This window comes from Musa acuminata, chromosome BXJ2-9, assembly GCF_036884655.1.
Source record: "Musa acuminata AAA Group cultivar baxijiao chromosome BXJ2-9, Cavendish_Baxijiao_AAA, whole genome shotgun sequence".
Taxonomy (NCBI): Eukaryota; Viridiplantae; Streptophyta; class Magnoliopsida; order Zingiberales; family Musaceae; genus Musa; species Musa acuminata.
The window spans coordinates 3,575,902-3,591,095 of record NC_088346.1 but is presented as its reverse complement, the minus strand read 5'-3'; the positions used below and the strand labels follow the sequence as shown (position 1 = coordinate 3,591,095).

Here is a 15,194-nt window from a genome sequence, read left to right as displayed (position 1 = left end):
GCTAAAAAGTCCTTTTTTGATGTATCATTTAATACCAATATATAAACTTAAAAATAATAAAATAGCGAAAACAAATTAATCACAAACCCACCCATTAATTCCTCTTACCGTTCCTTCTTTAATTACCCACTCGGTTAATCACAGACCCATCCTGTGGGACCCACGGCAGAGATCGACACGGGAGTCTCATGATGCATCCGGCTTGTCAAAGAGCCAAGGGAGGCAGATACGGGACCCCACTCGCGGGGCCGGTGGAAGACTAATCGGAATGAAGGTAATCGAGTGGGGAACTTTAAACTAATCAGAAAACTGGTCTTTAATAATTCCACCTACACTTTAAGCCAAGGGAGGCAGGCAAATATGGACCCCACTCGCGGGGCCGGTGGGAGACTAATCGTAATGAAGGTAAACGACTGGGTAACGTTAAACTAATCAGAAAACTGGTCTTAATACTTCCACCTCCACTTCCCTGGTCACCATTATAACCACACGCTTTCCTTTGGGTGTACTGCTTTCCCCCTCCTTCCCCTCCTCGACACTTCTCGAATCCGCCTCCTCCCGAATCTGCATCAGCTAATAGTACGAAGGCAAGAGCATAGAGATAACAGAGGAGCTCGGTGGTAGCGATTTCTTGTGGCGCGTGCGAGCTTGCTCTTGGACAAGAGAAGAGTGCGGGAGAGAGGAGGATCAAGAAAAAGGGAACAGATGGCAGCGTACCGAGCGGAGGACGACTACGACTACCTGTTCAAGCTGGTGCTGATCGGGGACTCCGGGGTGGGCAAGTCCAACCTCCTCTCCCGCTTCACCAAGAACGAGTTCAACCTCGAGTCCAAGTCCACCATCGGCGTCGAGTTCGCCACCCGCAGCATCTCCGTCGACGGCAAGGTCCTCAAGGCCCAGATTTGGGACACTGCCGGCCAAGAAAGGTTTTTGTTGTCTTCCCTCCCTTCTTCTTGTAGTTCAGCGTTCCTTTTGTCGTAGTGATTTGTTTCTTGGATCATGGAAGGGGTTTGCTTAGGTAATTGGATTTAAGATGAACGCCTCCATAGGTGATGTATTCCATGTGAACTAAAGTAGATTTTAATTGATTAGAGTCGAATTTGGAAGTCGTTTAGCCTATTGTGGACCGAGTTCAAGTTATTTGATTTCTTAACAATTATGTTGTTTGATAAAGATCAAGATCTTCTTTTTTCTTATTCATTTTTTTTTTATGATAAAAATTTCTTGTGTTTGACAGTCAAGCAGTTAATAAACGTATGGGCAACAAAACAGGACATTTGTTTGCATAATGTTTTCAATAATTATACATTACCGAAATAAACATCTTGATTAGGAAAAATTGTCAAGAGAAGGAACTCAGATGCTATTGAATTGTTAGTAGCATTTGTGGGTTGTGGATAGGCTACGATTACAAAAATCAGCATGTTGTGGGCCAAGGAGAGGTTGTGAGCAGCAAAAAGGAGACCAAACCAACATAGTGGGTCAAAAATCATTGTTAGGTTGAGCTAATTGTACCATGGCTCATGGTGGTCTGATTGGTTAGGGCTTGTTTGGTGTTATAAAGCCATATAATGGCATGGTGGCATTATTTTGTTTAGGACCACTTGCCTACATGTGGTAGCCTGATGTGAGGCAGCATGTAGGTGTGGGGTGAAAAGGAATGTTGTTGTTGTTGGGTTACATTGTCACTGGTAGATGATTTTCAATGTTGTTTCTTCTGAGCCAAGGACAGATTATTAGCAGAGGAATAGGAAAGTGCTACTGCACTGGACTAGCAGCACTGACCCTTGGGTTGGACATATTAGACCTTGTTTATGAAGGGGAACAGTTCATGCATCAGTGAGGCATGCCTTGGAGTGCCTTCACAATGGACATGTTTATTTTATTGGGACGTACATGCCAACACGTTGATGTGGCTTGACAAGTCATTCATTTTTATTAGGTCAACTTGTGGAAACGAAAATTGTAGCTGATATTAAGCCATGTCAATCATGCCTACTCATACGTTTTATCCAGACATGCTAATCAGCATTGCTTATAAATGAAGGGCTTGTTTAGTGCTTGTATATCTTACTGGATGCTAATCAGCATTGCTTATAAGCTGCTCCTTAGTTAATTGAACAAGGATAATAATTCCAGCTCCTCTTCAAAGAATTATAGAAAAGAAATAGTTTGAGAGGATTAAGCATTTCATTGGTTCCCTTTGAACTTACATTGTCAAGATTGCTAGTGTAGTGCTTCTTATACCAAAAGATAAAGTTTGGTGTTTATATGAGTTTTGACTTCTTGTAATAGCTCTTATTAAGAAGATAGGACATCTTCCATTGGGAATCCTGGATTGGAGGAGGATCAAAATTGCAAACCAATTGAATAGTACTAATCAATCTCTTCTTTGTATCTAATAGCATCTTTCTCCGAAGTGGCTTACAGGAAGCTAATGTCAGGCTTCCAGAGTGGGAGAAAGGAAGTGATAAAGAGGTTCGTTGATTACAGGTGGTGGGAGATAGAGGAGGATTTGGAATAAACCTACAATACACAATGAATTAAACAGTATGAAAAATATTTAAAGATAAATAGGTTAAGTGTGATCAGATATGAGGAAACCTCAGTTAGTGATTAACGTTCTTCAAATATGTTGTATATAACATTTGCGGCATCTAGTATGCTTTCTACACAATTAGTCATATCCTTCCAATTGCATACTCCCTCAAGTTTATAATGTGACAAAGGTGGGAGCATTTTTATCTCTAAATCATGAATGAGTTGCCTGGTTATATTTGTCTCCATGTCCACTTCAGTGAAGTTCATGATTGATGGAATTTCTTGTATGTTGTATATACATATATATATATGTATATATATATATAATATATATATATATATATGTATATAACACACACACACACACACACACACACACACACACACACACACACACACATATATATATACACACACACACACGTGTGTGTGTATTTTTTTTTCAAGGATAAAGTTTCTGATATCAAGCAATGTACTTTAACCTTTGTGCCTGATTTAAAGCATTGAACTCTTCTTTGTCTTATGTCTAGCGTGTGTCACCTTAGCCTCATTTTAGACTCATATGTTTCTTCTAGCTGTGTCAGGATATGCTAAATTCTAGTTTGGTCTTTTCTAAATTCATGGACTATGATTAAATGGGTTGATTTTCTCATTGCCAACTTTCTATTACCAATAGGCCTCTCTCTGTAGCATGTTCTGGGGAGTACATATTTAACATGCGCACAGCTAGCAGTTGTATGCTTCCATATTCTAGCACTTTGCAGAATGTTGCATCCTCAAGCAAGTTTCTTTTGTTCATGATTGCAGTTGATCTTTATCACAATTATAGGATAATGTAAAATGATTACTATATTTTGCCATCTGAGAAAACTTGCTTCTGAATCATGAAATGGTCACTTAAGGAGTCAAATATCTTCCTTGTTAGCATACGCGTCATTTAACTTCATTTGTGATATGTGCAGGTCATTTAAGTAGATCCAGTTGTTCAATTCATGATAAGCCTAATCATAACTTCATCTCTTAGTTGAATTTTGTTTCAATAATGATTTGCATCGGAGTTCAGTATGAGCATAATCTGAAATATTCAGACATGAGAATTTGACAAATTTATTTTCTTGTGGTGGACAAATTTATGTTCCATTATGTTTGGCAATAGTTACATCTTTATATACTAAAAATTGCACAGAAGTTATACGGATACAGGAACATGTAATTTATCATCATTGACAACTGTGGTAAATATTGACATGTAAAAATGTTCTAGATGTATTTATAATATAAGCTGAGAATAATTTCTTGGCACTTAAATTCTTCTGATCTGGCACAAGCTGAAAACGATATCCGAGTGTTAACTAGTACAATTCTGGCTGAATGCATGTTTCATTATGTTTATTACTTGATCTGATCTACAAATGCAGGTACCGTGCCATAACAAGTGCTTATTATCGGGGAGCGGTAGGTGCATTGCTCGTGTATGATGTCACTAGACGTGCTACATTTGAGAATGTTTCTCGTTGGCTGAGGGAGTTGAGGGACCACACAGATCCTAACATAGTCGTCATGCTCATCGGGAATAAATCAGACCTCCGTCACCTTGTTGCTGTTCCTACTGAAGACGGCAAGGCTTATGCTGAGAGAGAATCTTTATATTTTATGGAAACATCTGCACTGGATGCAACAAATGTGGAGAATGCATTTGCAGAGGTCTTGACTCAGATTTACCGTATTGTCAGCAAGCGAGCAGTCGAGGCGGGTGACGATGCAACATCTTCTATTCCTGGTAGAGGTGAGAGAATAAATGTGAAAGATGATGCTTCGAAGAAACTTGGGTGCTGTTCAACTTAGGTATTATTGTTGTTTTTTTCAGCGCTTTTCTTTTATAATGCATGATTTAGAATATTTTAATATTTGAGTATCCTTTTATTTTGAAATCAGCAATTCTAGATCTGAGTAGACTGATGTTTTGGTATCTTAATGTTTGTAACTGAAATCTACAACCACACTTGAATATTCCAATTGTTGACAGTAAGGCCTAAATTAATATGCACCAAAGAAGCAAACAACAATTTGTGTTCTCTTATAGCTGTGGGATTTATGAGTTCCCTTTTCTTTTGATAATGTGGTGCCGTTTTTTCTTTAACTGATATACGGTTACTTTGTATACATGAAATGTACATGTATGTATGTATAGAGAGAGAGAGAGAGTGAGAGAGAGAGAGAGAGAGAGAGATGTTACAGCAGTAATAGCCTGTTTTACATTTTCTTGGATGCACCAGGTGAAGTGTGGAGGCGAATGGCAGGGCAAAGTCTCCTTTGGCAAGCACAGCAGAAGCATGTAGCCATCTCCATGCCTAAGCTTTCCTGCCCGAGGAGGCCTGCACTGTGATTCTTGAGCCCTCACAGGTTCCTTCCTCCCTGCACCTTCCACTCTCTGGGTGTGGCTTGATGAGATCAGCACCTGCTGGGGAGGTGCATTTATATAGCCGTCTTTCAGACAAGGCCAACACGGTCGGATGTGGCTATGGATATGCCTGGAAGATGGGAAGTATGCCGGAGGAGCTGCCTTCCATCTGCCCTTTCCTCTTTGCTCTTCTTCTGAATGGGTCCACTGCTCCTCAGTCTCTTACCACTCCTCAATTAACACCTGATATATAGTTCAGAGGAATAGTTTGTGTTACGGTCTAAGTCATACGGAAGTGGAGCTTATGTTGGTGCAGGAATCTCTGCTAAAAGAAATCACCTTTCTTTCCTTTTTCACTGCAGCCAGGGGGGGACCAGATGTTGTGCCTTGGATATTGTTGGTGTGCAGGATCGATTCCTAAATCTTATCTTTTGATGCTGTTCCCAGCAAGCCATCTGCGTCGACCACCGCCTTTTAAGCCTCGAAGGCACATCGACATGCAGAAGCTTGACCTCAAAAGCTCAATTTGTGGAACAGTTTCTTTCATTCTCATGCAATACATAGTAGATTAGGTATAATTGCAAGTTGTCTTGGAAGATGATTGCCTTGAGAGAGATACTATGGGTTTGGATCATGAATGGATTTACTATGATCAACAACACAGAGTTGAGTGTTCCTATCGAAGGTGGCAAAATCTCGTGTTGCATTTCGACTATGCTGCAGTGAGTTTTACTGAACGAGAACATGTGGTGTCTTCCTGCTTATGTTCATGGAAGAAAGAAGCTTTTATATCTGAGCATATAATGCTTTATTCCGATCGAAGGTATATGCGGCATATATCCTAAAGCTTTTATGGCAGTCGTAGTGGCTCTAAATATGTGGTGTCTTCCCTTTCTGCTGCTTTTTGGGCTCCGTACTTCAGTAGGGTATGAATGCAACGCAAGCCATCTCAACTTGACCAGCCAATTACTTATGGGCATCATCTGTGAAGTGATTTCCTTTTCTTTTCTGAATCATGCCTTGAGTGCATGAAACTATTTCAAAACGCATCATAAATCGTTGTTATGTCTGGATTGATATGAAACGAGCGATATATATCAATCTAGACGTGAACCAATAAATAGTTGTTACAAACAGATTGATATGAAATGAACGATACATATCGATCCAGATGTGAACCAATATATGGACTATCCTAGATTTGAACGATCCACTCCAATCTATTAAAACAAAGCCCGCCTAAATCTATTAAACGCGATCCCTCTTTGCCCAAATGCAAGCGCATCTCACCTTGCATTATTGTTTGTCATCGCTCTTCGACTTTTCTTTCTCCTCTTTGTCCACTGTCTTCTCTTCTCCACTCCCCCCTCCTTTCTCTTTCCGATGTACTGTATATCGATAAACCAATACCTTGTCAACATACAGTAGTGTACCGATTCGATTAGATCACTAAAACTGTTCGATACCAAAAACAATGATACTTGATCATAAGGATAGATAAACACTACACCTCATTCCAACTTGAGATCAGTAAATATGTATTTGACCTATAATATTTCCTTGTATAAAATCTGTAAAGTACATATGACACAAGTTAGAGGTGGAATAATGATCCATCCACTGGTGGCATTCAAGAAATGGCATGTAGAATAGGTAAAAGGATTTACATATTTGAATAACAAGGGAGAGGCAATGATTCGATGGAGGGTCTCTCACCACATGCCTATAGATCACGCAGCAGCAGAAGGAACCACATGCTTCTACTGTTCTTTGGAAGAGATTGCCTCAGGAAGTTTGTTTGTGGGAGGTCTATCAGCTCCCCTTCTTGAGTACTCTCTCCACCTTCTAGCCGCAGCAGCAGCTCTCTTAGCCCTCTCCTTCACTTCTTCCTCTGTCAAAGCAGCGGATGATAAGTCAACCATACAGTACGAGCAGTTTCATGGCTACCAAATTTAGGTTCCACTCTCTCAAATAACATGGATGCTAAACCCAGCTGAAATTAAAAGACATGGCAACTTTTGAAGAAAAGAAAATTTTTTTGTGCAAACAAGTTTTGCATGAGCAGACATAGATATTGTTGTCATCTTTAAATAACTTATGCAAGTTTAATTTGCAATATGTTATTACCATTATCCGATTGGCCCTCTCCCAAGTCCAATAAATGAAAGATACCGATTACAGGGATTTTTTTATCCAGAAAAGAAAGATATGTTAGATCTTTAAACGTAACGTCGAAAGGTCAGCGTACAAAATAATTTTCCAAATCCGAAGGAAATATCTCCTTCCAAAAAACCTCCATTCTATCTAAATCTAAATCTACCTCTAGTTGCAGCCCAATTAGCTAGCTACTTGGTTGCCTTCTCCGAAACAGTGAGAATACGAAAAGAACAAAAAAAGACTGATGAGAGCAAAGATATCAGCCAAGGTATTTGAGATCTCCGAGTGCAGGGATTTTAGTCCAGTCTATTATATTGCAATCTGCTTACTTGAAGATGCAACTAAAGAGAAAATTTCTATCAGCAAACTTTATGACAGAGAAGTTTAGGAAATCATAAACTGCAAGCTGCATGTATACCACAGGATAAATCTACACTGGCAAGAAACAGATGATAATTGAGACGTTGGCATCTTTAAGCTAGTGGAATGTGAAAAACAAAAGTAGAAATCCATGTAGACTATCTGACTACACCATCTGCACACATAAATCAGTAATCTTTGATGGCAAAACTTAAACTGAGTGCCTAAGATGGTTTTTTAGAGCAATTAATATGAATAGAACAATTTACAATCAGTAAGAAAAGTAGCTTTTGTGGGTGATATCTTTGCCCTGAATGAGAGAAAAGTCATACCTGCACCTATCTACACAAAAAAAGAAAACTATGTTCATCGTTGAAGCACAAAGCTTCAAGATGTAAAACAAACTTTCACAAAGTAATCATTGCAATGGACATGCTGCTTTCTGAGGACTTGGAAATAGGGATGTGACTGGTCATGATCAAATGCAACAAATGGATTGACAGCCTTGATGCGTTTGAAGTTCCTGGAGTCTACTGCATGAAATTTATCAACTATATTATGAGATATTGAGACTTTGAGATGGTCCTGGATCCTAGAACAATATTGACTCAAGCAACCAAGACTTGAAACCCGCCTTTATGTTGAAAGTTAAGTAACAAGTGGGCACACATTGGAAGTTTAAATAACAAGTGAACACAAATCTTGATACTAAACAATCAACACGATCAAAACATAACAAAAGGAAACAGGTAGTAATGAATCCAAATGTATTTAAGTACAATTTGTTTTCTTTATATTTGTCATGAACAATACCTGTAGTTTCATAATTCTTGGGTGCCCCCCAAATGTTGCTCCAGGACCCACTCTTATCAGAATCCTTCTGCTTCATCATTCGTATCTTAGCCCTTTCCTGGATGTTACAAGAGACATCAATGAAAACTGCTAGTAGTATGGGAAAGATATCACACGGATACCCTTTGCTTTCAAATTATAAAAATCATAGTAATAAAAGGTTATCCAGATGGTGAGTAGCATATATGCAACATCTAATAGTTAATTTTCAACTTTGCAGAGTAATAAATAGACAATTGTCCTGGAATCACACCCAGTTAACTAGGATTACTAGAAAAGTTGAGAAAGTTCAACTATTGGTTGTCCGAATCATTGGTAACAAAGAGAAAATGACAAGGGAGGTCCTAGCACCATCTAAAAGTCTCTCTAAAAGGTCCAAGAATTTATTGTATAACTGTTCATTATCAATATCATAAATTTTCTGGGTGTCAACAAAGACCTCTGGGATCTGTCATAAAAAATGTCACAGGACAAAATTAGTTGAGAAATCAGTTTGGAGATTGATCCGAAAAAAAAAATCATTGAAAAACATTTTTATCAAAAAAAACCTAAAGAATGCGGCCTTATTAGTACATTCAATAAAATGTTATTGGATTTAACAATGGCACAATGCATACTTAGATTTTGAGGTTTAGACCATAGTGACTAACCCAAAAACAAATTTATTAAAGGTGATAGGCATAAAGAACTGAAACTGCCATCTTCTGAAAAAAAGAAGTCCATGTTTCTATACAAGGGAGGCATCCATTATAAACAACTATATGCACCTCCTGTTGTACACATGGAAGGAAAAGTAACAAACACATTCCTGAAAAATTAGAGAAGGCACAAGGTCTTGCCTCTTTAGTTTGAAAAGTTTAAATGCCACCTACAACCAATTAAACCTTCCTAGTGATAAACAAACTTACCAGCGCTACCTCTCACTGTCCTCATGAAATCAGATACTGGACACATCTCTATAAAAGCATATCATCTAAGGGAAATACATTTCAAGATGCTGCAAATTCTACACATTCCAATTCACAAGCTATCCAAGAAGAAAATCAATGAAAACAAACAATCTCTGAGAAGAATTAAGATGACACATGTCAAAGAATAAGGATAGATATACAAGCCATGGGATTTGAATTTAACATCCCTTTGGTACTATAAAGAGTCAAAGACAATAATTTAGGAACCGATAACCTTACCAAGACTTTTGCTTGGCGCTTTTCCCATCTTGAACATGCCTGCCCACATCCAAAATAAGTGTCAGTGTCAGAATACTAGGGTAGAAGGGATTTATAAGGTAATATTTAACAAATTATTATAAAGGAAAAGTTAGGGAACTCAATACACATGTATTTAGAGTGCTAACTGACAATGAATTGTTCATCATATTTAAACTCAGATGGGTATCTAACAGTTGCAGTTAAAGAATGGGCACTGTGCATGTTCTTTTTGCTTATCTGAGCATGTTGATGTGTCGATCATGTACTGAATTATACGAGACTCACATGGGAACCTTGTGCGTTCAAGTCCCATACCACAATGCCACAACTGACTGACCATAGCTTTATTATCTGAATATATAAGATATTGAATACATGATAGAGACAAGTAATGCATGCTAGATTCTCAACATGGTTTTGGAGCTTGTCCGAGACTAAATAATCAGGGTCTGCAACTTGTTGCTATCATTGCTGTTGTTTTCAAAAATAATTTTGAAAATTGATACAGAGAACCAAACAATGCCTTTTTTGTAATAGTAACAGATTAATCAAATTAGAAAAACAGTCTGATATAAAGTACTCATATAGCATAAGGCTGAGGAATAAATGCAAATCTTTGTTACCATTCTGAACACGTCAAGGGATGAGCTCCCCATTCCAGAAAGCATTAGCCCAACCTGCCCAAATCAGAACCACATCGTCACCATAAGAGTCAATTCTGAAAAATATAATCGTATAAGCACAACTTCTGGATGATGTTACTGTTCATATATCAAGGCTCTACTAAAGGTCAGTTGCAATATGGATCATATATATTTCTATAGTCATTTTGGCAAATGAACCATACAGAACAACATCAGCTTAGGTATTTACTTCAATTGCTTCCATTTCTCATGGTAAATCTAAATGAGAGAGAGAAGCTACCACAAGAAATGATGGGCTGCAAACAAGAGTACCTTAATTATTAAGCAACTCCGATGTATCATGCTTAAAGACAAAAAATAATACTTTCCTCATTTCTTGGAATTTTTCATGAAATTAATACAAATGGAGTCCAAAAAGGTTAGGAAAAGAGAGGCCTAGTGACCCAAGGCTCTCACTGACAGAAGGTATGAGAAAGGTAAATATACAGAAATTTTCCCCACACAAATAATGAGACTCTTTTTGTGAGTTGAAATCTGATGTGGCGCCAAAGGCTTAACCTTTAAAAAACCAAAAAGGGTTATAAAGAAAATCTTAACACTTAAAACACCAAAACTTAAGCAGATCTGAAGTCTGAAATTCTAAACTACAAAAAAGAAGAGCATAAGTTGCGATTCATATCTTGTGAAAAAATCTCCAAATATAGCAGAACATTAAGAATTTGTAAGGAGGAATGCTCTCGTTGAAATTATATCAAAGGATGGCAATTCTTGGACCAATACATCAACCCAACTTAAGAATGGGGGAGGTCAAGGTAGGCAACCTATCTCAATGTTAGCAGTTTTAAATTAGGCCCGGGTTGTAAAGTGGCGGGTTTAAATTAGGACCAGGTTGTAAAGTGGTTGACACAACTAACTGAATTAGAAAATGAGTTAGATTTGAGGTTTATGTTATTATCTTTAACTTGACGTGTCAACCTACTACTTTCTCTTTTATTTTTCCTTTTTAGTCATGTATAAAAGGAAAAAAAAAGAGAATAATTTCATTAAACCTTACAGAACTAAGCCTTATTTTAAAGCAGTTTAGGTTTTAATTTGTAACCACATCTCCATGTTAGTAATGCTTTCATCCACCAAGTTTCCTTTAAAATAGAGCTGCATGACTAAAACATACAACCCAGCTCACTTGGATATGAACTTAACAATCAGAAAATACATAGTGAGAACTCGAGCAATATGTTAGACTAAAAAGATTTCGCCACATGTTGTGAGAGAGAAACATTTCTAACAAATGACCATTGATTTGAGACGAGGAAGTTTAGTAGCTTCATCTTACATTCACTCTCTCCACCCTTCGCATTTCATCTTCAAGGAGCGATAGCTGTGCAGCAGATGTCCGGTGAATGCAATCAACTGGGCTGAAATAAATTGACAATCCAAGTCAATGATATTGTAATAATTAAAAAATATAATTAAGTTAACAAATGAACATGCAATACAATAGAAACAGGTAAGAGATCCATAGTGTCACAGTTCATCAAAAAAGTCCACTGAATTTATTCAGATGAAGTTTCTATTAGTACATCAGAAAAAGTTCTTAATTTATGATAGTGCTCTAGCTGATGACTGTTTAAGAGCAATTATGCCATGTTTCATCTTTTAATCTTTTCATATCTCACCAACTTTCAATTGCTTGTTGAACTAAGTCAGGATTCCCTGATTGGCTGAAAACCCTTGCTCGCCCATACTCTTCCTCGATCCGAAACACATCTGGGGCCACATTAGCGCAATTTTTGCACCCTGCTTGTGCAAGATAATAAAAATGTCATGGATAAGCACTAGTTGAAGGCAGACTGTCGTTAGTGTGTGATAATTTACCAGAGAGATATATAGCCAGTCAAACCTAGTCTATGTCACTGGAAACACAAAAAAGAAGCACGTGTCTTGAGAAAACCCCATTCGATGATGACAATCCATATTTCATCATCATCATCAATATACTAAGAAGTTAAATGATAAGACAAACATTTCCTTACAAACTCTGTTTGTAGCAATTCCACATACCTATGCAACTAAACTCATCAACAAAAGCATGATCTTTTGAAGCACTATCATCAAAGAAAGGATTGATAGCAGTTGCTGCATATCCATGAATCTCATCATATATCATACGCTGAATAGGATCACTGAGTACCTGGAAGTACAGATCATGTTAGTGTATTAAATATATAATTTCAGAAAAGAGATATTTAGAACTACTGTTACTTCAAGTTTCAATTTGAAGGTCCCACCGCATAGACTTCATTGATGAACATACAAAAGTTATTGATGTCTGGATCATTCCCACTCAAGTCTGGATGGCATGCTTTCATGCAATTATAGTAAGCTTTCTTTATCTGCTGAGGAGTGGCATCTGGAAGCTGGTAAACATAAAACATGTCAGGACCAAAATATGTAGAGGCATGAGCTCACCTATTATTCTAATCATAAGAATCCATTGATTAGTTTGATCGTCGGATAAAATTACAAGTTATACACATATTTAATTTAGCCACAAGGGCAACTTGAAGCCTTGAATTTCATTTGTTTGTATCTTAAGAATTCTAATTTCTTGCTTGCAACAGTTATTGAAGCTTCTTTGCAAACCCAAAAAAATTAAGAAAAAAATGAACATACTTGACTATTTAACATCAACTATATCCATCTCTTCCAAAGAACCCGAGTGTGAAAAAAAAAAAACATGAACTAAATGCCGCATGTAATGAGCTGGGTCTTAACCCCTTGCACCCTTCAAGATCAGGTCTGTGACAGACCACATAACCCCCTAAAACTTTTACAGGGGTGATTGGCCCACCAAAATACCCCATTTTTCTTCACATGAAACGTGCGTGCTCCGCTTGCCAGATTTAGCATAGCAAAATGATCATAGAAGGGGTGCATCATCCCTTAAATTTTGCAGGGATTCGTTAGAGATGCATGCTAATTCCACATTGCTGACTTTTCCACCCACAAATCACTATGGCATTTCATCTTCTTCAGAGGTGATGTGGCATCTGAGCCAGCATCCATGGCAGATGTCACACACATCAGACTAACATTTGAGGGGTGATTTGCTCCTGCTAGGCAAGGGAGTTTTAACATAATAATCCTTGATCTTGGCTCTTGATCTGCTTCGTTTATTACTTTTTGACCATTAATCACCAAATACTTCCATCTTTCCCCAGTACTGGTTTAGTAGCACAGTTAGTAATATGTCTTCAAGAGCTAAGAATGCCACTATTTGTCAAGACTTTCGGTCGAAACAAAACGAGAGGATTAATCAAAAACAAAAGAAAAAAATCCATCATGATACTGTTGCCAGAATCATGAACCATATTCAACCAATTAAAACAAAGGTGCCAACCATCCTCTACCAACCAAAACCCAAGAAAAGAGAATGCACAGACGTGTTTAGTTTTACCAGCCCAAGAACAGCGTAGAAATCCTCGGCGACATCGTCCTGCGAGGAGAAACCCTTCTCCGCCACCGCCGCAGCGATCCTGAAGTTCCTCCTCCCCCGCCGACGATAGCGGTCGGTACTCAAACGGTCGGCGGCCGCTACGCCCTGCCGCCGGATTCCATGAGCCGTCGACGACATCTTGGGGAACTCGAAGAGCAAGCCCGTGCGCACCGGCGCGAGCACCTGGGCCATCCTTCTCTCGACGGCCGAACTTACTTCGTTTCTTCTTTCCTCCGCCGCCTCTCTCAGAAAAGTCCGATCTTTTTTTTTTGCTTCTCGCGTTCTACCACACCGGTCTTCAGGCGTTCGTGAGGCCCAGAAATTTCGATCTCGATGGCTTTGGTTTATAATGAAAGGATCACAGAATAAAAAGAAATCAAGAAACAGATTGGGATAAAAATAGATTTATTGAGGTGGAGAAAGATTGCGGGTGGGGACGAATGAGCGAGGTTCTTGTCAGGGGTCAGAGGAATCATCAAGAACTCCGGAGTGGGTGGGTCAAGGTCGATGGTACCCGCCGTTGAAATGTTGATGCACGCTTACATGGCGAAGCCTGCGCCACCAGCTCCGCTTTGGCCCGGGGCGGCACGCATCCAACGAGACGTCGTCGGACGCCCCGGTCGAACATGTCGCGTGGCCGCAGAGAGCCGCACCGTGGCGGACTCCTCAATTCCATGCCGTCTCGCAACTGTAACTTTGCTTGTGGACGTATTTTTCACTTATCTATATGACGTGTTTTATATAATTATATTGCACGAATAATTTTCGAAAAAAAACCTATTATTTAATTTAATTTGATTTTTCTCGCAAAACATCATAAATTAAAAAAAATATATTTTTTTAAATAATAAATTAAATAATTTCATCCATTTGCTCGCGAAGAATTATCCGAAATATCTTATCGTTCAATGAGCTACCAAAGACGTTTTTGAGGATAAAGAAGACTTTTTATATTTTTCTGGGACCAAATGACCTTATCACATGTATACATAATAATTAATTTTATTATATATAATAATTAACCTTGTTAGATTATTATGTCAAAGTCGGAGAAGTCGTCCAATATGGAATATGGTTGAGGTGCCTTCTCCGGGAAGATGGTAACGGATGGGACACAAATCAATTTCATCTCATATGAACCCAAACCAATATTAACTATATAAGTATCTCAGTCTATCATTTATATCCATCAGAGACTGATTAACGGATACTATGTATCGGACTAAACGAAACAAATCCGACCCGCTATCAACGTTTTGCCGACTCGGGTTTGGCCTCACCAGAGTCGAACCAAACCGGACCGGACCCACCCACCCGGACGTCGTAACGACTCCCCTCTTGCGGTTGGAGACGGACACCGTTCTCCCTTCAGAACGCAGCAACCCCCGTCTTCCATCATCTCCACACCCCAAAGCAGAGGAGAAATCGAAGACGATCTCAGAGCGAATCGACCACCCAACACCACGAAAGCAATCTTTGCTTCCATTCTTTCCTTCCACCTGCCGATGCCGATGCCGACGCCCCAACCCCTC

General features: G+C 38.8%; 2 protein-coding genes across 7 annotated transcripts; one reads left to right on the top strand and one right to left on the bottom strand.

Moving 5' to 3' along the window:
* Positions 1–483: 483 nt before the first annotated feature.
* Positions 484–5,619, top strand: LOC135622576 (ras-related protein Rab11D). Of its 4 annotated transcripts, none has more exons than XM_065124549.1 (3): positions 484–926; positions 3,960–4,327; positions 5,305–5,619. In XM_065124549.1, the coding sequence occupies exons 1-3, from the start codon at positions 706–708 to the stop codon at positions 5,361–5,363; spliced, it is 648 nt and encodes a 215-aa protein (XP_064980621.1). In that variant the 5' UTR covers positions 484–705; the 3' UTR covers positions 5,364–5,619. The 4 variants fall into 4 exon arrangements, with proteins under 4 accessions (XP_064980621.1, XP_064980618.1, XP_064980619.1 ...); XM_065124546.1 differs by lacking the exon at positions 5,305–5,619 and adding an exon at positions 4,818–5,298; XM_065124547.1 differs by having other exon boundaries at positions 485–926; positions 3,960–4,386.
* A 396-nt stretch (positions 5,620–6,015) lies between these two features.
* Positions 6,016–14,274, bottom strand: LOC135622575 (chaperone protein dnaJ C76, chloroplastic-like). 3 transcript variants are annotated; one of them, XM_065124545.1, is made up of 10 exons: positions 13,624–14,090; positions 12,455–12,583; positions 12,228–12,357; positions 11,843–11,963; positions 11,500–11,581; positions 10,146–10,199; positions 9,502–9,540; positions 8,273–8,369; positions 6,659–6,833; positions 6,016–6,330 (listed from the first exon to the last, which is right to left on the bottom strand). In XM_065124545.1, the coding sequence occupies exons 1-9, from the start codon at positions 13,852–13,854 to the stop codon at positions 6,703–6,705; spliced, it is 1,014 nt and encodes a 337-aa protein (XP_064980617.1). In that variant the 5' UTR covers positions 13,855–14,090; the 3' UTR covers positions 6,016–6,330; positions 6,659–6,702. The 3 variants fall into 3 exon arrangements, with proteins under 3 accessions (XP_064980617.1, XP_064980615.1, XP_064980614.1); XM_065124543.1 differs by lacking the exon at positions 6,016–6,330 and adding an exon at positions 6,464–6,513 and having other exon boundaries at positions 13,624–14,274; XM_065124542.1 differs by lacking the exon at positions 6,016–6,330 and having other exon boundaries at positions 6,464–6,833; positions 13,624–14,273.
* Between the last annotated feature and the right edge of the window lie 920 nt (positions 14,275–15,194).